The sequence below is a fragment of the Leguminivora glycinivorella genome, chromosome 20 (genome assembly GCF_023078275.1).
Source record: "Leguminivora glycinivorella isolate SPB_JAAS2020 chromosome 20, LegGlyc_1.1, whole genome shotgun sequence".
Taxonomy (NCBI): domain Eukaryota; kingdom Metazoa; phylum Arthropoda; class Insecta; order Lepidoptera; family Tortricidae; genus Leguminivora; species Leguminivora glycinivorella.
In genome coordinates this window covers 3,543,211-3,565,996 of record NC_062990.1, presented here as the reverse complement: position 1 = coordinate 3,565,996, position 22,786 = coordinate 3,543,211, and the positions used below count along the sequence as shown (strand labels likewise).

The 22,786-nt window shown below is 33.4% G+C and overlaps 2 protein-coding genes across 5 annotated transcripts; one reads left to right on the top strand and one right to left on the bottom strand.

Moving 5' to 3' along the window:
- Positions 1–5,041: 5,041 nt before the first annotated feature.
- On the top strand, positions 5,042–18,089 carry LOC125237022. 3 transcript variants are annotated; one of them, XM_048143944.1, is made up of 3 exons: positions 16,913–17,053; positions 17,261–17,339; positions 17,658–18,089. In XM_048143944.1, the coding sequence occupies exons 2-3, from the start codon at positions 17,334–17,336 to the stop codon at positions 18,021–18,023; spliced, it is 372 nt and encodes a 123-aa protein (XP_047999901.1). In that variant the 5' UTR covers positions 16,913–17,053; positions 17,261–17,333; the 3' UTR covers positions 18,024–18,089. The 3 variants fall into 3 exon arrangements, with proteins under 3 accessions (XP_047999902.1, XP_047999901.1, XP_047999900.1); XM_048143945.1 differs by lacking the exons at positions 16,913–17,053; positions 17,261–17,339 and adding an exon at positions 5,042–5,195; XM_048143943.1 differs by lacking the exon at positions 16,913–17,053 and having other exon boundaries at positions 17,216–17,339.
- On the bottom strand, positions 14,146–16,918 carry LOC125237024 (zinc finger protein 865-like). 2 transcript variants are annotated; one of them, XR_007178273.1, is made up of 4 exons: positions 16,785–16,918; positions 16,267–16,416; positions 15,890–16,142; positions 14,146–15,128 (listed from the first exon to the last, which is right to left on the bottom strand). XR_007178273.1 is itself a non-coding variant. In XM_048143946.1 (3 exons), coding segments are annotated over exons 1-3 (312 nt in total). In that variant the 5' UTR covers positions 16,787–16,918; the 3' UTR covers positions 15,170–15,982. The 2 variants fall into 2 exon arrangements, 1 of the variants encoding a protein (XP_047999903.1); XM_048143946.1 differs by lacking the exon at positions 14,146–15,128 and having other exon boundaries at positions 15,170–16,142.
- Positions 18,090–22,786: the final 4,697 nt, after the last annotated feature.

The window sequence follows — 22,786 nt, the reverse complement described above, 5'->3', positions numbered from 1 at the left end:
TACCACCCGTGGAACTACTGGAAGCAGTGATAAACGCATTTTCTGCGTTGTAGTTTCCTCGCTATAGTGAGGGGAAAAGTTTTGTGTTACACTCGGGTGCAAATGTATTTTACTTCTCGTGTGTTAAAATACAACTTTGCCCCCTTGCATAACAAATAACTATTGCATATTTTCCACTTTGTAACCGCTGTACAAAGTGTTTGAAATATAGTAACGGAATGGAAACATTAAATTTGGGACGCTTTTTTTTACCTAGTAGGATCGGAAGGGCTCGTGATTCTGAGTAGGAAAAACATTAAATTTACCTATTTTATTTAGAAAAAAAATCTTTTTTCGCGAAAATGCCCTACGTCTACGTGGTAAACAATGTTTTGTGTCGACACTGTCTGTCTGTCGACATTGGTGTAAAGCTTAAACATTAACCCCCTTATTCATAAACGTTCACTAAAGTTATCAAGCCGATAAAGTTTGTTTGTCCCTTTCTTTCTAAATAAATAACAATTCATATGTAACTAGACTCCTTCCTTAACTCAAATAATCTTTTCAATTTAAGATTAGCAGTTAAGTATATTATAAATGCATGTACGTTTCTTAGAAATAAACAGATAATTTTTTTTTTTATCACACGTCGGAAAGGGACAAACGAACTTTATCGGCTTGATAACTTTAGTGAACGGTTATGAATAAGGGGGCTAATGTCTAGTTTAAGGGGTCGATCTCGGCAGGTTTAGAACGCAACTATTAGGCTACATCGAAAAGTCTAGAACGCAAAATATTTTTACAACTGTAGGTACAAATCAAGAAGAATAATGTCTCAAAAATATATCTGATATATCGGGGGTTTACTGGTGAAACCCGATAAGTTGAGCAAACTGGTTTTTGTAATTCAAACTAGGTATGTGCAATTTCCACAATGTTGTTATTTCAAGGACAAGTTATCTAGATTTATCGGGTTTCACCAGTAAACCCTCGATATGTGGGATATACTTACTTACTTGACTGGCTCAGCGACCCAAAAAGGATCTTGGCCTCCGACACAAGAGATCGCCACTCTGCCCTATCCTGCGCCACTTCACGCCAGTTGGGTACACCGAGCGCGGACAGGTCTTTCAGGGCTTCCTTGCACCAGCGATATCTGGGACGCCCACGCGGACGTTTTCCACCCGGGCGTCCCACATATGCTCTTCTCACACCACGATCCTCTCCCATCCTTTCCAGGTGGCCAAGCCAGCGGAGTCGTGTGGCTTTGATATGTGGGATATACTCATTAGAAACTTCGGTATTTTGCATTAATGTGTTAAATATATATTCTTTTTCAGATGTCCAGGCCTCCAACAGTTTATTCATGAATATTCATGATAATCATAATATCTGTAAAATTTTTGTTAGTTTTTTAACTTTTGTTTCGTTGTGTTGAAAATTTTCGTCATTAGATATAAATATGTTGCAAATAGCTTTTTTAATAAATGTGTAAAACAGAAGTAACGTTTTTTTTGTCACAAATTATACAGTAACACAAATAAGTTAGGTAAAGTTAATGTGCACTAATTCGAATAAAATAAAAGGATTGTGTATCATTTAAAACTTTTTTCTACTCCCGAACTGTTATTCGTCATTTACAGGGCCGTGCATAGATCTTTAAAACCCTACATAAAAGTCTATTCCTCAAAGTCAGCGTCCGCCGGCTTTCCGCGCATGCGCGCAGTGTCGAAAAAACTGAAAACGCATTGTTTGGCTCTGTAACCATGGCAACGCATTGTTATAACGATACTGCGCGCGTGCGCGGAAAGGCTTTGGGCAGCTGAGCAAACCTTTGCGTGAAAATACAGGAAACAGAGTGAATTTCACGAAAGTTATTCAAGAAAACTAAGTAATATAAGTGGTCGTCGTCGTAGAAAAAGTATTGTATGCAACGGTGTTTAACTGAGTCAAAAAATACTCGTGGCGTCTTAATAACAATTTTCGGCTTCGCCTCAAATTCTTACCTACGCCACTCGTCTTTTTTGACCTCCTTTAAACGCCTGTTGCATAAAATACTATTATAAAGTCCAGACACTTAGTGTTAAATAAAGAAGCCTTATTTACTAAATAAGCTGACTAAAATCTTTTGAGAACTCAACTTTCAGAGAGCAAATTTAACTCTATTTGTGACGTTATCTGTTGTCGGATGTCGGACCGATATCTCTCTTTGATTTTTTCCTTTGAAATTCTTCCTACATCTGATACCTGATCGGATAATGTGAAAACGCACTTTGGCGATTGGAATAGCTACGAAAGAAGCAGGTATCTAATTAGGTAAGAAATTTTCCAGTAAACAGGGATGATAGGAATTTACTTAGAAATAGTGAGGGGAAAGTTTTGTTACTTTAAGCCCAGTTTACATTGAAAATGCTGCCTTTACGTGTATGTAAGTAGACACCTACATACTTGAGTGTGATTTAGTTGATCTTCAAAATATAAGTCTATTAAAAAAAGAGCGAACAAACTCACATCCATGGTCCATGGTGTTTGCTGACATTAACGCAATTTGTATAATATATGAGAAGCTTATATCATAGATTAAATATAAGATCATACCATCCCATACATTAAAATGCGACCGCCTAAGAACGCGCATACAACACCACACATAGATTGCGCCACAAAAACTACCTTGTTGCCATCAATTATTTGTAAATTGGCGTTAAGTGTCACTTTCGAGCCATAAATCTATGTCAAAAGTGACACTTACGCCATCTACAAGTATAATCGAAAGCTACGAGACATTTTTTTTGTGGCGCCATCTATGTGTGGTGTAGTGTATGCGCGTTCTTAGGAGGTCGCTTTTTTAATGTATGGGATGGTATGATCTTCTTATATTTAATCTATGACATAAGCTTCTCTTCTAGTGATCTTCTTATATTTAATCTATGTTTAAAGAGAAAACTGACTTTTCAATGGAAAATTACTTCGAAATGTTCTCTTTATTATCAAGTTTCAAGTCTCTAGATCATTAGGCTAAGGCATTGTAACTTGTAAGGTAGTAAATAAACTTTGAACATTTCTTCACAGGAACCTGTAAAGAAACTATAATTATTATCTAGAAATTCTAGAAACTTCTCACAATGGGTCCCTCGTTAAAATCAACACAGCTCTGGGTTTTTCGAATCTGCTTTTCATGTTGGAGGTTATTGGAATTATGCTCCAGTACAGTTATGTTGTAAGAAAAATATGTTATACTATTTTTTTTTGGGATAGGAGGCAAACGAGCAGAAACTAAACGTGTGATATATTATAGGATAGGTATTTAAAAATGAATAAGGGTTTACTTAAATCGTTTTAAAACTTATAAATAAAATGTGGGGTCGGTTTTGATATTAATTATCTATCAAGATCGTCTTATACAGTGTCTTACTAGCAAGAGGACCCTTTTTAAAGGAGCATAATCTAACATAACAATAAATACTCAACATTAGTATTTTGTTCGTGTTGGTGTGTTGAAAAATGTTGTGTTTCACTCAGTGGCAAAGTTTGTTTGACTTACGATCTTACGTGCCTTGAAACCCTCGCAACGCTCAAGATTCCACTTTTTGAACCACTCGCTACACTCGCAGTTCAATATTGGAATGTTTCGCTTGCTCAGGTATATTGGCACGTGCAGTTAAACAACAACTTTGCCCCCTTGTAAAACAATAGTCATATGTTACACGAGCGTAGCGAGTGGTTCAAAAAGTGGAATCTTGAGCGTTGAGAGGGTTTCAAAGCACGGAGGTTAAACAAACTTTGCCACCGAGTGAAACACAACATTTTTCACCACACCAAAACAAACTAAATACTGATTACTGACTATAAAACATCAAACAAAATCAAATTTATCAATTTATTCAATATTTATGAATCAAAATCATTATTTTATGAGTAAAATCTACTAGCCAGCTTAAGACATCAAGTAAAAATTTGTATGAAATTACTTTTTTCTACTTGCCGACTGTAATCTGTCAATTAGGGCACCACAACTAAACTATAAGTGCTAACTTTTCAGTGTTGGATACTCTATGGCAGTTCCGACTCAATTATAATAAGCTCATTATAGTTTACTTTAGTTAACTGTTATAATTTCAAAAATAGAACTTCATACAATTTCTTTACTAATTTGCGATACCTGGCAAATTTTCCTGCATCTGAAACACATTTTTTTTTATCTGTCGCGTTATCGGCCAATCAGACACGGTTATTACAAACAATTGGTTGCTAGGTAATTCGATGTTGATACAACGACTCTATTAAAATTAATTTTAACTTGCATGAATGATGATATTTCCGTCCATTGATGATGAAGATGACTCGTAGAAAAAGTATTGTATACAATAGTGATATAATTAAGCTTTTCACTCTCGTACCGTACTATTAGGCCACTCAGCGATCTTCGTGGCCTAAACATGGTACTCGACTGAAAAGCTTTGTATTATATCACGATTGTATAAAATACTATGAACTCTTGTGAGCGAAATGCAATTTTGCGAATAGCAAAGAGAGCTTTTACTAGTTGGTGTGGTACACACTGTATGCTAAGACACCGAATAATTTTTAATTATTTTCCCCTCACTAGCTCGGAAACACGTGTTTTGTCCTTGAATACCAGCGGGTAAAAACGCATTTTATCCACTAGTGGGTAAAGTAATTTGACCTTGAATAAAGTCAAATTAACTGCTTTAAAATTGATAAAAGTAGGTGAATCTATTAATAAAGATTATTTACCACTTTTGGAACTACTGGAAGCAGAGATAAATGCATTTTTTAACCGTCGCCTCAAATCTCTCAAGAAGGACGGTTCTCAAGTCGTCTGTATGTTTTTTTTTTTTGTTTGTTCCTCGATATCTCCGTCGTTACTGGACCGATTTTGAAATTTTTTTTTTATTGAATGTATATGCATACAGATTGGTCCCATTTTTCTCAGAACCCAGTTCTGATGATGGGATCCTGGAGAAATCGAGGGAACTCCTCGGATCTGTAAGGCATACATATGGTGATTTTTGTGTTTTTAAAGGAACAGCATGAGTAGTGTAATATTGGTGCACCTGGATCAAAGAAGATCCAGGTGCCACCAATATTACACATTAGAATACTAATTTTAATCGATCGATCATTCAAATAATTACTCATTTTGTGTCCATTCAAGAAGTCACCTTTTCAAGTAGCGAGGTAGCAGGATGTTAGTAAGTTCTGATTTATCAGATTCAATTCTAAAAGTAACACTCAAACATTCAAATTTGTAACCAAGTCTATACGAACCATTTATCTTTTCTGATTACTCATGCCAATACTCGAAAACCAGTATAATATATGGTGTCCATGTCGGTATATGACATTGATAAATAAGAACTTCATCGATGTCTTCCACATTGTTGTCCATTTTTAATTGATTATTTATTTGCAAATTGGTTCGAGTGACTTTAGGTTTGATATTTATGATGGTACTAAAATTACTTATTACCTATATTATTTTGTTTTATAGATCATCATAATTTTAAAATAATAACACAGGTATTCATGATTATATTTTATTTTGTAAAAAAAACATTATTTTCTATACACCACTTATTCAGGCATGATACATTTTTAAAAGCGCAGACATTAGCATGATATATACAATTTTGAATATCACATTTATTTGAATATTTTTCGCATAAAGTCTTTAAATTTGGGCAGTCAAAATGTTCTAAATTATAAACATTATCACTGTCTGTTATTTCTTTCACCCACTGCACTTTTTCATAACCTTTTGTATAAATGTGTTTATCTTTACAGTAATCAACAATCAAATTCTTATAATTAAAATATGATACATAGCCTTCATTCCATAATATTCCTTTGTATTTTTCCACCCAAGAGACTTGTGAACGTTCTTTCTTTGTTAAGGTATAGAACGGATGGGGAGGGCTGATCAGAAACACAAGAAAACTTTTTTGAGAAATAATCGCCACTTCTTTTGGTATAAATTGATTATTTTCATTTTTAAATCCTTGAACATCCAAAATCACATTCATGATAATTTCCTTACTATATTACTCAAAGGTTTATACTCGACAAGCCGATCGTTTATAATTAAACAATAGGCTGTCGTTTTATCAGGTATGTCTTCTGAGGACTCGATTTCTATTCGAACGTCAACTGGGCCAGTTTTTAATGAATCGTTCTGCCTTGAGCAGTCTATTACAAATAAAGGAGTTTTTTTTAATGTGTTCAGATTAAGCAGAGGATCGACACCGACCCCATAATACGACTGACGAAAGTTGGCATACATTTCGTATAATATACTAAATTTGTCTTCGCTAAATTTTAAATTAAGAGGATCGTATGGAAAGTACTGTGAATTTAAAAATAATTTGACGTTAGTTATATTGCAGTGATCAAATATAGTAGAATTTTTTAGTTTGTTTAGTTTTCTATCAGTCTGTAATGCTAATATAACATATCTAGGCTTTTCTAACTGGGAAGCGGTTTTTACTGACCATGCATGTTTTGTTGTTTTAGGTAAAAGTGGATATTCATACAAATCCCAATTCCGGAATGCTAGTTGTATAGATCGATCTTTCTCTAAGCACTTTAGTAGTGGCAATCTATTACGGTCAGAAACTCTAACATGTGGTACCCGCCATTGGATTTTATGGATATCAATTTGAACTTGATCATTTTCTTCAAGTACAACACTATTTAAAACTGAATTACTTCTGTTTAGTACAAGTTCGTGCCTACAGTTGACTAAAATCTTATTATAATCTTCCGCGAAGCCAAGCACTTTATTCAGAGGTATTATAATGGAGAAATGACCTTGCTTTAGAATACTCCCGCTTAGATCCCAACCCCACAATGCAGCGTTCTTACTTTCTCCTTCATTCATTGAAATAAGAGATTTCATCGTTGTAGTAATCCCGCAATTTTTATTCCGGTCAATTTCAATCCCATTTAGTTCGTAACTTATATCTTTGAACAAAAATAATATGGGGTTATTTGTAAAATTTACATCTTTTGTTATTTTTTCCCAGCAGCATCTACTCGCCATACACTTGCATACCCTTCAATGTAAATGGAGCTTGCAGATGGTAATACATACACATCTTGTTGATTTATAGGTATCCTGATTTCGTCATTTTCCTTAAAGCTATGATTGTAGGGATTGTATGAATGGATGGTATAGCTTTCAATTGAATTATCTTGTTGTGGAATATCTGTGATATGCAACATCTTATTATAAGTATTTTATTTTATTTTAAACCCAAGAGAACGAAGAAATAACTTATTGCTCTTAGTAATTCTCTTGCTAGAATTTAATCGACTTGCTCCTTTGAAGACTGGGAGTTGAATATTCGATGGTATTCTTGTAATTCCGCTTTTATTGAAAACATACATAATGTATCACTTGATTTTGTAAGGTAAAATTATGTAAACGTATGCTTAACACCCGATTCTAGACACTGTTCGAGGTTGAATGTGATACGGTAGAAGATATCGTTTATTATAATATTGTTGTATTATGTTTTTGGTCTTATTAAACACATAAGTTTACTTATTTAATAATATTTCTGCCAGAATGAATTCAGAAATTTTAAACATAAATACCCACAGTTAAATAAATGATTTTTTTGTATATTATCGTAATTATAGCGTATATTAGCTCCCATATATTTTATGAATTCCTTTGGAGGTTTTAAATTTCCGTAACTATCAAAATATTCAATATAATTTTTATTTTTTCCATAGGCTACCCAGTGAGTACCGTTATTTTCAGATGAATCTAAATTAATAACACCACATTCCATCGGTAATGGTTTTGGTGGTAATTCATCTCTCATGAATACACCACGAAAGTAAGGAATACTTTTCGAATGTTTTATTATATCGATATTACTCAATGCTCTATTGGGTAGCCTGCCATCTAGTTTTTTTTATTTGTAACATAAATTCCTAGTCCACCCTTGTAGGGTTTAAGATGCACTCCTTTTCCAATACATTTACCCTCCATTTTCATATTATGTCTCTTTAATTTAGCTAGTTGTCGTTTTGCTGATTTATAATGGTTAATAGCTTTTCTTATTCCCGCAACACCTCCTGCTAAACTTCCTGTAGCCGATAATCCTGCTAAAATTGGAATCAATGGTAGAAATCCGCCAGTTTTAGGTACTGGTATCACTCTGGGTAATTGTATAGGCAAGTCCGATGCTAATTCTTGAGCAGCAGCATACGCTAATTCCATTAGCATGTTCTTACATTTTGGCTTTAGATTACTGATATGTCTTTTAGTGTGTGAAACAAGATTATTAAAAGTTTTCTTTAAGCCAGCTCCAAATTTCTGATTGCTAAGTTTCTTCTTATTTTCGTTTTCAGAATTATTTCTCGTGCGTTTCATTTTTTATGAAATAGATTTAAATGTTGGATATGTCTGTACTGGTCTCTATAGTGTAGAGTTTGAAATACAAATGAGTGTACAAAACAGTGAAAGTAAATTTAAACCCGATTACAAACGATTTGTCTTATCAATCCAACTATTTTCACTCGGTGGAAGGCCGAGCCACTTAACATATACTTTATTTCCTTTACGTTTTAACACTCTTTCAACAAGATAAACTTGAGGATGCAAAGTTTTCTGAATTTCTTGCGCATAGAATGCTCCTAAAATAGGCCTACGCTTGGCGTCTTCTAGATAATATGTAGTGGGGTTAGTATTTCGAACATTAGTTATCTTAAATATTTCTGTTGACCAATTAGGGGTAAATCGTTTCTCGAAACATCCTTTATACTTGCTAACTCTTACAAAATCTCCAATACGAAACCTTTTGCAAACCGGGTTTTTCTTTGTTAGTAAATTCTTAATGTATCTTTGTAATACAACTCCTTTATTACTACGATTGATCGTGATCGGCGCTCTTCCCACCGTCCTATGAAAAGTATGATTATATTCTGAAACTTTCTGGTCAAGAGTTCCATCGACCCATTTATAATTACCCTTCAGACTAAACTCCTTATACAGCTTAGCTTTAAGAGTTCTTATAAGTCTTTCAACTATTGATGCCTTTTTGGTGGAAAATGTAGAGTAATGATTAATATTATATTTTTGAACAACTTTTCTGAAATTACTATTATAAAATTCATTACCCCTGTCTGTTTGTAAATTGATTGGTTTACGTCCTCTTGATAATAATGTTTCAAACATTTTGGATACGGTTTCTTTAGTCTTACGTTTGAGTGGAAATGCCCAAGCGTATTTTGAGAAACAGTCAATAATCACTAATATGTACTTATAACCAGCATTCAGTTTTGAAAAAGTCTGCATATCTATTAAATCTGCTTGCCAGAGGTCATCAATATCTCTTAAAATGACGCTTCTTCGAGGAAAATTCACCCTTGCATTTTTATGAATTTCATTTACGACGTCCGCTTTGCTCATAATGTTTATTAATATTATATTCAAATTCTTTGTTAGAAATATTCTTTTCAACTTTTGTTACTCGATTCATTAAAACCGAAATGTTTTTATCTATATTCATCACCTTTTTCATACAGGCATCGATTTTGTTTATTATTTCTGTATTTATTGTATTAGATAATATATTTTCCTCCTTTATACTTAATACTTTATTAAATTCTGCTTTACAATTATAAATATCATTGTTATTTGTCATGTCTAAGACACGTTTATTTATTCACTGAGCATTAACATAATATTTCAATTTATTTTATTGCTTTACAATACCGGCTTCCTTTAATTCTTCAATAATTGATATAATTTCATTATCATGGTTGGTGTTTCCAGCGTCTTTGGATGCAATCAAAAGTTTAAGCCTTTCAATTAATTCATTTGGATCATCCCAATAAATATAATCTGTGTTACTTTTATAATGTTTTAATGCAGGTAAGTTACCACCTGTTTTAATGTTAGTGTCAAGTAATTGTGAAAAGAGAGGTTTGATAATACTGCAATATTTTATACCTTTGTCTCCTTTTAATTTTCCGTTTGGATCAAAATCTCGTTTATGTGCGTTTGTACGGGTTAACATTTCTTTGTATTCAGTTTTATCTTTTTCAGTAACAAGACTGAGATTGGGTTTGTTTCGCATCAATAGTTCTTTCAACCCTGCGGTTAATTCAAATTTTTTGTTGTCTATAGTAATAACATATTGTTTTTCAGTATCGGAAGTCTTATTTACCAAAGACAAGTATACATCAGAATTACCCATCATCAACTTTTTATTCGTGCTACGAATCCCGAATGGTATATTGATGTCCTCATATAAATCAATCATGTCTTCTTTTTTAGAGATAGAAGTGTATCATTATTTTGTTCTTGAGAAGTTTTATTACTAACATTAGAGTATTCATAATATTCTGAATGCTGATCAGGAGCAATTATCTCTTTGAAATTTTTGTATCCTATAGAATCATTTAAATTCTGAGATTTGTCACTCGTATCTGTACTTGTAGTCATGTTAATAGCTGGTTTAACAAAAGAACTTTGCATAACGAGGTTTTCTAATGGTTCAGTAATAGGTTTAAAAACTTTTTTTAAATTAATATTATTTTCATGTTCTTCATTATTTATCTTCTTTATTTTGTTTTTTATGTTATCTACTGCTTTGATAAATTGATCTTTTAAATGTGTATCCATTTCAGCAGTCTTGACACCAACCTTTTAATACGAGCACTCAGTTTCAAGTGAGCCTTCGTCAACATTTAAAACATTAAATAATGGGAAATTTAAAAGTAAATAAATGTATCAAACCCCTGTGTATATCGTCCTTTATCTAGTGTACAATCTTTATTAATTAATAAAAAGCTAAAACAATCATCCCATATAATTGAACAAAGTTCTTTAAATTTTATCCAATCCATATCGGTGTTTACATGTTCATTGTATATATGTTTTAAGTTAGTATCATCTTGTTTAAAAACAATTAAGAGATTCACATTGTCTCTTAACAGTTGCTTCGGAATTTTGGAGTAAGTTTGCGATAAATAAAAACAATCAATTTGTCGATGTCTTCCCATAGCAAAGTAATTCCTAATGTTCACTTGATTTTCACATACAACATCATCGAAAATCATGATTGAATTGGTCATAGCATCATTTGGATGGATAACGTCTTTATTGTCATTAAATATTAAAAAGTTAGCATCTGGAATTTTCTCCATAATTAGTTGGAGGTAGCGATATTTTGGCTGAAAAGCGGTCTTTGAATACAAATAGATATTTTTAAACTTTAGACCATTTTCATGTAATAATAAATTTAATATTACATTAGTTTTACCACAGTTTGAAGGTCCACATATTATACAGCGGATTGTATTAGGTAATAATGTACTATGTCTTGTATTTTTATGCACGTCATTTTCAACGATTATATTATTTACTTCCAGAGTTTGGGTATGCTTAATGAATTTCATTGTTATTATGAAAAAAATATGATATCTCAACGCTTTTTATAGGATATGTCTTAACATAAATAAAACAATTGATTAACAGAGTAAATAAATTTATTAAATTTCTGGAGATTATTACAGATAGGTACAAAAAAAAACAAACAAAAACAAATTTTAGTATCACATTATTATATAATTTAAAATATAGTCTTACAGTGCCCCCATGGTAATGTTTGTATATTGTCAGGCAATATCTGCCTTTTATCATCGTTGCAGTTTAAAACTACTTTATCAACTTGCTGTGAATATAAAACATGTTTGATTGATCGAATCATATTCATATTATGGGTATACACTTTTTTTGTTTGCAAAACTTTGTCAAAATGTTTAATTCTTAATTTATTCGTTATAGGTTTTGTGACACCTTTTGCTTTCGTTATTGTCTTCTTTACATTTTTTAAACAGTACAGTTTTGCTCTTAATCCAATAAATTCAGTAATTACCGTACCACCAAATTCATCTTTAAATAAACCAGGTACTTTAGCATTTAGTTTAGGTATACCATAAGGGTTATTGTGGTCATAATTACTAGTATCATATTTTGATATGTTTTTATTTAGATCATTGTAAAAGTCATCAGTAATAATGTTATAAAGAAGGCTATCAGTATCAGTATAACAGAGTTTCACGTTTTCTTTGTACGTTTTTTTAATGAAATTATAATGAAATTGATATAAATGTGTTTTTGCCAATTCTAAAACTGTAAATCCAATATAAATCGGGCGGTCTAAACAAATTTTTTCAGGACTTAATTGAACAGCCACAAAGTTTTCATTAAATATGGATACATTCTTTACATTAGGTTTTAATAATATTTTTTCTGCACCTAAGTGTTTGTTTGTTTTATTGTCATTGTCTTTCCATTTTATTGCTAATTGAACATGTAAATGTTTTCGCTTATTTTCAATTGTTTTTCCAAATATAGCATTATTTAATAGTTTAAAAAAGTCTTTTTCAAATGAAGTAGAAGCTTCTTGTCGTAATCGAGTATTTAGATCAATATATTTTTGTAAGAAGTTAGACTGTCTAAAACGTAGAATGCGATGTATTTTCTGTAACACTAACCCGTTCTTTAAACATTCCTTCAAATGTACGAAATGAATGATATAGTTGTATTTGTCATATAAATTTGCAATTAACTTTTCTGACTTCCCACCTGGGGGAACAAACCTTTCAGGTGCAAAAGGCAAATCGGCATGCAGATCGTGTAAATGATCAGGATAACTCATGTCAACTTCTAAAATGTATCCATGTTCACCGTTTTCTGGTATAGTCAGTATGTCAAAATTTCTAACCCGATCTAAAGTTAAAAACTCAAAGTCTGATACAGGTAATTTTTGTCTCATAGCATAACCATAGAGATTGTTACAATCCAGATACATCAAATATGAGGTGGGTCTAGAAGTATCAAAATCAGGGGTGTATTTATTGTTTGCTTTTGAATTCCGAAGAGAACACTGGGCTAATCCACCACGTATCCCTCTTTCTATCATCTGATATACTTCTAAGTCGTGTATTAACTGTAATTTTACGTCTGTAAACAAAAGCATAGCATCCCAACTTAAATTAGGTGCAGATACATAATAGGCTGGGTCTAGATTATAATGCTTCAAACTTGTATTTCTAAAATGTTCAAACACATCGCTTAACAACAAGACGTCACATTTTAAGTATAAATCAGTATATTCCCTAAAGTCATTATATTAAAAGCTGACCACACAGTTTCGGCATGATTATAATCAATATCTGAGATGTGTTTAGATTTTAGAGTATTATAAAACATTTCTTTTGTCGGTAGTTTATTGTCTTCATATTTCAACCAGGAATCAATGTAATCATAGGGATAAACACCTTTACGTGTTAATAACTGAAAGTGGTGGGTATCAGTAAATTCTTTAGACAAGTTAACAAAATCCTCTTTATTCAAACTTTTGGTTAACTCAAATAAACTGGAACTAAGAAATTGAAAAGAATCGATAAACTTTATTTCAATTGGTTTGGCGCTCGATTTGTTAGTAGAATATATAGTTTTTGTTATGCTTGAATATTTTTCCTTGGACTGTGGCATTATTTTGATAGACCCGGGGTACTTTGCAAGTTCTTCTATAAATAAATGACTATCATACCCCGTCAAATTATGTAAGACAACTGGTATAAAGGAACAGATTCTGTATTTCAAATTGCAAAGTGAATGAGCTGCACCTCTGTACTCTGATGTAATGTGATCGTGATCACGGACTTTGTCACCAAATAAAAACTGCTTACAAATATGACAGTGTGTAGCATTCTCATAATTACACTTTTCTTTATATGTTAATGGATTCATAGGATTATTTTTAATTAGTATGTTGTGAATTTCATGAATATCGTTTATTAACCATTCAACAAAAACTTTTACACAATCTTCACCTCTGTAAGAAACATATTTATTCAAACTTGCATCGTGCGAGCAGCATATGTAATAACCGAAACATGTCGGGACATGCTTTTTTAGGTTTTGCGTATTTTTACTACTGTCTGAATTACAATTAATTAACATACTTTCAAAATCAGCGTATATAATAAAATTGATTTTTTGTTTACGTTCGAAGTTCTTAAATTGAATGACAGTATTTTCATTAGGTAAAACTGTTACAATTTCGGAACAATGGTGTGTTTTAAATTTATTATCGCTTTTAAAAATTGCAAACATGAGTCACAGAAATGCATGTGGCCTCTATGTAAAGTTACTTGTCTTCTAACTAATCGTACCAGGTCTTTAATTAAACAGTAATGTCCTTTACCAACGACTTCAATATATAATAGATTAAAATGATTATTTTTCTTTGATTTGGATCTATATAGAGGACCTGTTACTGCATACTTATTATCCAATCCATATATACAAATGCTTATATCAGGGTTATTTTTTTCAAATAACTGTATATCGCTGACTGATAATGGGAATGACATTCCATCGATATTTAAAACATCTGAATAGTGCGGGTATGATTTAGTTCGACACACATTATTCTTTGCAGGATATAGACCAGCCAGTATACTCCATAAAAAGCAACAATTATCGTTGTTTTGAATATTAATGCAGCTTTTAGTATTTTTGACACTTGGGGGTAAAGGTATGTAAGTACCTCCTCGCATCGGACAATACTTGTTTACGTTAACTTCTAAATGACTTATTGCGACAAAAGACCAGCCTGATTCACGGTGCTCAAATTCTATAACTTTATTTTTTAAATGTTCAATCGTATTTTCAAACAGTTCATTGATATTTGTGTTTTCATAAATAACATCATATTTTGTATTGAATGACTTTAACTGTTGTTTGCCTGAATGAGGTAATGTAAAGTAAACGAAAAGCTCATAGTTTATTTTGATACTTTTATGTTCCCGTAATGACATTTCTACAACTTTCATAATGTTACTTTTGATATCACACAAAAACGTCTCAGGAGTTACGTATTCATTTTGTGTTGCATTCAGACGATAGGTGACTATTCTGTTTTTAAAGGCTGTTGCTATAATTTCAATATTATTCAAATCAGTTTTCAATATGCAATTCGATTTATGTAAATTAGTTCTCAAATGGGCATTGTATTCATTCTTAGGCAATTTAATTTGACATTTGTCACATTTCATTAAAATAGTTCTGGATAACGGACGGTTACGTGATCCCACTGTAAACAAAATAACACACTTTATAGATATCATTTTATTCCAAATTAGTACTACAATAGATATACATTTATAATTAATTAAAGTATGTATTATATAATACTTATATTCCATTTCATAACATAGGTAATGTAATTCAAAATGAATATGGGTAAAAAACATTATTAATAGATGTCAACAAATAAATGAGGGCTCACATCTGTGCTATTACTTTTACGTTGTGTTCAGGATAGTTGGATCCACGCATAGTTCAATCTATGCAATTGGTCCCATATTTTACAAAAAGGAATAATTCTATGTACGAAAAAGAAATAAATTCACTCTAACACGTTTGAACATTTAGTTAAAATTATTCACAGAACGTAAAAGGAATACCACAAATATCAGCTCGTTATTTATTAGTCATTTATTTATAATCCTCGTATTTTATTACAGATGCACTAATAAGTGTGGTAATAAGAGATATATACGAGGGCTTAAATTGATCAATAATAATTGCTAACAAATGACGGCGCACATGTTCGGTATTCCTTTCGCGTTGCGTGAATAAAATTAGCCAAGTGTCTCCAAGCTTCAGTATTATCATCGGTTCGGTTTTTAATATTTACTACAGCATGACGCCATCGATTTACTGGTGTCACCTTTTCAATATCATCGCATTTATACACTTTGACCTCAACAAAGTGGGTGCCCTTTTTATCAGGATTTGTCTGACGAGCAAAACCGTTCGCAAGTCGTCGTGAAATGTACGATAATAATTTACCCTCCCCTGCAGGTTGGTTCGCTTCTAATCCCTCGTCATCGCTATCGGCACCGAATAGTTCCGCTGCAGTGCCGTGCCGCGGCTTCACAGGAGCTATTCTGACCCTCTTGCTCGAGCTTGCTGACGATGTCGATGGCTTGGATTTTTTCTTTTTTCGACCGCGTCAGCCTTCGGTGGTAGCGGTGGCGGTGCTGGCAAATCTTCCTCAGTGGAGGATGAGAGATACGAATCGGTATGGGACGAACGTTTTGACCTGGAAATAAAAATAAGTTACTATTAAAATATTATTAATTTATAATCTGCGTTAGAATACTACGTAAAGGCTATTTTATGGTTTTGAGAACACACAACTATCTAATATTTATGTATACACCTACCTCTTGCTCGAGCTCGTCGATGTTGGCGGCTTGGATTTTTTCTTTTTGTCGATCACGTCAACCTTCGGCGGTGGCGGCGGCGGTGCCGACGAATCTTCCTCCGTGGAGGATGAGAGATATAAATCTTCAGCGTGGGACGAGGGTTTTGACCTGGAAATAAAATAAATAATGTGCTATTAAAATAATTCATTTATAATTATAATTCTCCATTACTCTAACGTTGTTTTATTTGAATAATGATTAATTATTTTTACGTTTGTTACTTTGCGAATATAAATAAATAAATAATATAGGATATTCTTACTAAGTCCTACAGTAAGTTTGCGTTGCGAGTACTCGCATAATAACACATAGAAAACAACCATGACTCGGGAACAAATATATGTGTTCATCACACAAACCCTTACTGAGATTCGACCCAGAAGCCCCTGGCTTAGTAGCTAGTCACTAACCAGTAGGTCAGATAAGTCGTCAAAATTATATAAGCAACATTACAATATACATTTATTCACACTTACATTGTATGATGATGATGTCCTTGTAGCTTCAGTAGAGAGAACAGTGGGTTTTCCTTGCTTCCTGTGTAGCGGAATGAATCAAGAGGATCGATCTGAGGAGCTTAAGTAGTGAAAATTCACGTGGAGCTAACGCAATACCTATATGAAATTTGTCAACGTGATTGAAAAACGCAACTCAGCACTTAGTCGGTGGAAACAATCATCGATTGCAAATCCCACAACGCAGCAAAATCAGATCACCGTGTATAATATAAAACAAATACGTGAAGGTACTTACCATATATTTTTTTTATTCATTAAATTCATTTTATGGTTTTAATCTTAGAAAAACAGACAATGTCGCGATCGGAGCTAGTATATTTTATTTGCTTTAGTGCATTATTGCTAACATCGTAAATCCAATCGTATCTCAATACAATGTGATGTCATTTTTTTTAAACGTTTGATTTTGAACTCTAATAACACAATAATTTCAGATATAAACCCCCGAAAATAAGTGAAAATATTATTTACTCTTATATATTCAACGCGATTAGTTCTACGGAAAATATGTCGGTAAGTATTTTTTTAGAGTGAGTGTTTGTATTATTATTATAAAATAATTTCAAATTATAATGGTTACATTACTCATACGTAATTGATATAAAATAATAATTAAGTAAATACAATTTTTAATGTATGTGTCTGCTTAGCGCTAAGTCCACCTGTAGTCACCTACTTCGTTAATTTCATCGGATTTCTCTGTAACTTATGTTTTTTTTTTGTGTGCAATAAAATATTTTATTATTAATGTAACTTATTTCAAGTTTTCATTTAATTAAAAGTTAATACTCGTAGTTAACATTAAACTAATAACTTAATTATTAATTACAGGATACATCAGAACACCTATTCAACTTCGTTCCTTTGGCATCATCCCAAACTCAAAGTCAGAGTGAACGGGAGTCAGGGGTGAGACGTCTGTCCTTGGGGGTCAAGAGGAAGGCAACACCCGTTTACTCGTTTATCAAAAAACCACATCGGAATGGAGGTACAAAAGTCATCAAAATAGAAATTTACGACAGTAACAAATTGAATGAGAACTTTGAACATATATGTAAATGTAATGCCGAGCTGTGTGCCCAATATGTAGTGAAAAATACGTTATTAGACCAAGTTTACGAATTAACGCGTAGAGTAATTGACAAGATAGACGAAGGTTTGTCCTCAGATACGCCACATGGGTACACCATCGAATAAGGGTACAATTTAATGTGATTGTGTAATATGAACATAGTTCTTAAGTTAATAAACATTATAAAAGTACACGTAATTTCATTTAACTATATCCAACTTTTACCTCAATGTTAATTACCTAGAGTAGGTACATAAAACTATAAAATAATATCTTATTAAGAGAACAGTACCTAACTCATCAGTACGAAATCAAAATCATTACTCATATCGGGTAGACATTTCTATTTAGAGATTTCAGATTACATACCTCAATGTATACAAAAACTCGATTATAGTTATACCGTGTTAATTACCTACTAATATTCTAAATATCCCCCTCTTAAATACATGACTTCCTTAATTGATGTAAAATTAGCACATATTTGAATAGGTAGGTAAAACGAGTCAACTAGATGTACCTAGTACAAGCATTCTCCTATCTCGCTAGTTCCATTGAATACATGACTTCTTGAATGGAGACGAAATTAATATTTGAATGATGATTTCTTGGATTGCTTTGAAAAGTATTCGAACGTGTAATATTTATTGCAGTTACATTTACGTAATCTACAAGTATTCTGCTACCTCACTTCTTGAATATGAGACTTCTTAAGTGAACGAAAAATTTTTTAATGATCGATCGATTCGAATTAGTACCTATTATAATATGTAATATTGGTGGTAGCTAGATGTACCTACTAGCATTATAATACCTCACTACTTGAATACGTGACATCTTGAATGGATGCAAAATGAGTATTTGAATGATCGATCGATTCAAATTAGTATTCTAATGTGTAATATTGGTGGCACCTGGATCTTCTTTGATCCAGGTGCACCAATATTACACTACTAGCATGCATTTAGGTACGGAACAGTAACATTCGGTGCAGTGGAACTACTGATGATGGCCAGAATGGAACTCTTCAAATCTGAACGGCACGCTTATAGTGACTTTGGTATTTTTATAAGAACAGCATGCACTTACGTCCAGAACAGTGACATTTGGTGCAGTGGAACTGCTGATGATAGTCAGAACCGTACTCCTCAAATCTGAACGGCACGCTTATAGTGACTTTGGTATTTTTATAAGAACAGCATGCACTTTTGTCCAGAACAGTGACATTTGGTGCAGCGGAACTGCTGATGATGGTCAGAACCGAACTCCTCAAATCTGAACGGCACGCTTATAGTGACTTTGGTATTTTTATAAGAACAGCATGCACTTTTGTCCAGAACAGTGACATTTGGTGCAGCGGAACTGCTGATGATGGTCAGAACCGAACTCCTCAAATCTGAACGGCACGCTTATAGTGACTTTGGTATTTTTATAAGAACAGCATGCACTTTCGTCCAGAACAGTGACATTTGGTGCAGTGGAACTGCTGATGATAGTCAGAACCGAACTCCTCTAATCTGAACGGCACGCTTATAGTGACTTTGGTATTTTTGTAAGAAAAGCATTCATTTAAGTTCAGAACAGTGGCATTTATTTAGTTATGTTTGTTATGCATATTGAGTTTTCAAGTCAAAGTTTGTTAAGCTTCGATTTTTTATAATCGGATTCATGAGGAATTGAGGAAACTCCTCAAACCTTAACGTTATACGTATATTCATTTGTGTTGCCATCTAATAATTAAAGCATTAAAAGCAGTTTTAAAAAATACCTACACATTTCTACATAATCCAACATTCGCAAGTAGCTTTCACCAGAACCAGAAAGGCGACGGTTTTTTTTTTCTTAAAAATTATTGTGTTCTAGTTTCCTCGCTATAGTGAGGGGAAAAGTTTTGTTTTACACTCGGGTGCAAATGTATTTTACTTCTCGTGTGTTAAAAAACTCGCAAGTTCAGGATTTTATTCTCGAACTCGCTTCGCTCGTGGTACAACTATAGAATCCTTTCACTTGCTCGTTTTTCAATTCCACACTCGGCGTTAAAATACAACTTTGCCCCAATAACAAATAACTATTTTATCACACTCGCTCGTAAATGGTGTTATTACCTGCCTGCAGACTGATACGTAATGAGATATTTTGTTGTAAAGTGAATACCTTGCCTTCCACGACCTGTCAAAAGTTACAAGATGGTGGACGATTATTCGAAATGTCAGCGTAGGTATTTCAATACTTTTAGTTTATAGTTATTACTTCGCGAGTGTGACGAAAAACATTTTTCCCCTCACTATAGCGAGGAAACTACAACGCAAAAAATGCGTTTATCACTGCTTCCAGTAGTTCCACAGGTGGTAAATTATCTTTATTACTAGATTCATCTACTTTTATCAATTTTAAAGCAGTTAATTTGACTTTATTCAAGGTCAAATTACTTTACCCACTAGTGGATAAAATGCGTTTTTACCCGCTGGTATTAAAGGACAAAACACGTGTTTCCGAGCTAGTGAGGGGAAAAACATTTTGTATATCACGGGCGGCTTCGGCGTCGGGCTTCAAACAGCCTCTCGTTCGTAATCCTTCACTTTCCGCCCTTAATACACAATGTACTATTAATTATTTACCCACCTCCCAGCAGCGGTCCATATGAGCGGATTCCCACCAACTTGCCTAAAATAGATTACTAGTAAAGTACCTAATGTTAAAGTAGGTTTCTATTTATTTGTCTCAATGTTGCCTAGCAGTCTCCAGCCGCCACTGCTACTCACTTTAATACTGCTATTAAAGACCTAAGTTTAAACCGATTAAAACTTGAAAACAAGACCGGACTATTAAACCAATTATCTGTCAGGAAAGTGTGTTAGGGTTATTTGTAAAACAGGTTAATTCCGTGACTTCAAACCAACTTAGCGATACATGAAGAGGCTTAATAAGGGTCTCCCCAAGTAAAACTAAATTTTTGATTGCCAACTGCCAAACCCTCGAGGGGTAGCCCTTAAGAGAGCTTCTTCAGTACACGTTGTTAAACACGGGGGACACTGTCTTATACGTGTTGTTGTTTGGGGGACGCCACAATTGCGGAGTATGTCCCCATGTCGCCCAATCCCCATTTCTGGAGATTATAGTAGTAGTAGTAGTAGTAGTAGTAGAAGTAGTAGTAGTAGTAGTAGTAGTAGTAGTAGTAGTAGTAGTAGTAGTAGTAGTAGTAGTAGTATTGTAGTAGTAGTAAAACACTTTATTGTACCAGATAACCTAAACACAAAATTAAAATTTTCAAAAAACCCCCGACTGCGACATAGTAGACCGATTTTCATGAAACATGGCTAAGAACACTCCCGACTAACTCAGCTTTCAGACAAAAAAAAACTAAATCTAAATCGGTTCATCCACACAGACAGACAGATAAACAGACAGACACGTCAAACTTATAACACCCCTTAGTTTTTGCGTCGGGGGTTAAAAATAATACAACACATAAGAAAAAGAGCTTATCTAGGCAAACTTATCCCTTAAAGGGATCTCTTCCAGTTAACCTTTGAGCAATTGAAGAGAGATGGAGATTATCCTTTGATCGATCCACTCCCGTCCTGAGTCTGTCCATTTTTTTTTTCCAGGAGGCAGGTATTCCGCTGGTGTTCTGGCGTTATTTTGTAGCAATGTATCGTTGAGTTTCATGCATTGGGACAAGCTTCCCCGTGAATTTGTGACGAAACTCTTCCGGGACTTTAGCCTTGTTTTAATTAAAATTTTGAAAAAACCCCCGACTGCGACATAGTTGACCGATTTTCATTAAACATGGCTAAGAACACTCCCGACTAACTCAGCTTTCAGACGAAAAAAACTAAATCTAAATCGGTTCATCCGTTCGGGAGCTACGGTGCCACAGACAGACACACACACACAGACGGACAAATAAACAGACAGACAGACAGACAGACAGACACGTCAAACTTATAACACCCCTCCGTTTTTGCGTCGGGGGTTAAAAAAAATATGGCGAACGCTGAATGTTATTTCATCACCTTTGATAACACATCCGAATAACCCCAACTCACCTTAGTCGATCCAGCCAAACGTAAAGGTATCTAAACACTTTCTTTGTTGCCTTCTAATTAAAACTTATTCATTAGGTAAGGCACGACACGTATTTGCTTAAGAGGGTAGGGGAAAACCGGTTATTCATACAAACGTCCTCATTTTCCTCGTTGGACATTAAAATAGAATATAATTATAATAACCGGTTTTTAAATATTATAATTGACAACGTTTCAAAATTTTTAATCTCCCTAAATAGAAAACCATTTCAAGATAATTTATACGCCTGTAGATCACAAAAATATATATTTTATTTTTTTTGCCATATTTTTCGTAAAAATTCTTAAAAAATAGTTTAAAGAGGAAGTGACGTCACATAGCTGATTCAGAGCTGCCACTATAACCAAAAAATCTTCTAGTTGGGATGACACTTGAGTTTGACAGTGACACTTTATCACCGTTCGTAGCAAAGATATTAAAATTTCATGGCTTAGTGACTAAGCTAGACTAAGCCTTAGTCTATGGCTCGTAGTTATTCAATATTGGTTGACAGTGACACTTGACAGTCAGACATATCGGACTGTTTAAGCTGACTGTTAAAACTTTTTTTTTGATTTTGTCGTTTTCTTAGGTGTATGAAACAACACATGTGACGTCATCTAGTTGAGTCTTGACGTTTGTAACTTGCGCTCTTTCTGCTCGAAGTAGTAATATAAAGTGATCTTCGCATTAACATTGCAGTTTTTTGGAAAAAAAAATACGTGTATCTTTTAATATTGAGTTCTTTCGAACCAAACAATAAAAAGTAGTACTCAAAAATATGAAGTGTTGTCAATTATAATAAAAATGTATCTTTTTT

Excerpts from the sequence above, each read along its gene's own strand:
- LOC125237024 (XM_048143946.1), bottom strand. Across the intron at positions 16,143-16,266 it reads TCGACGAGCTCGAGCAAGAG|GTCAAAACGTTCGTCCCATA; the intron begins GTAGGTGTATAC and ends TTTTATTTCCAG.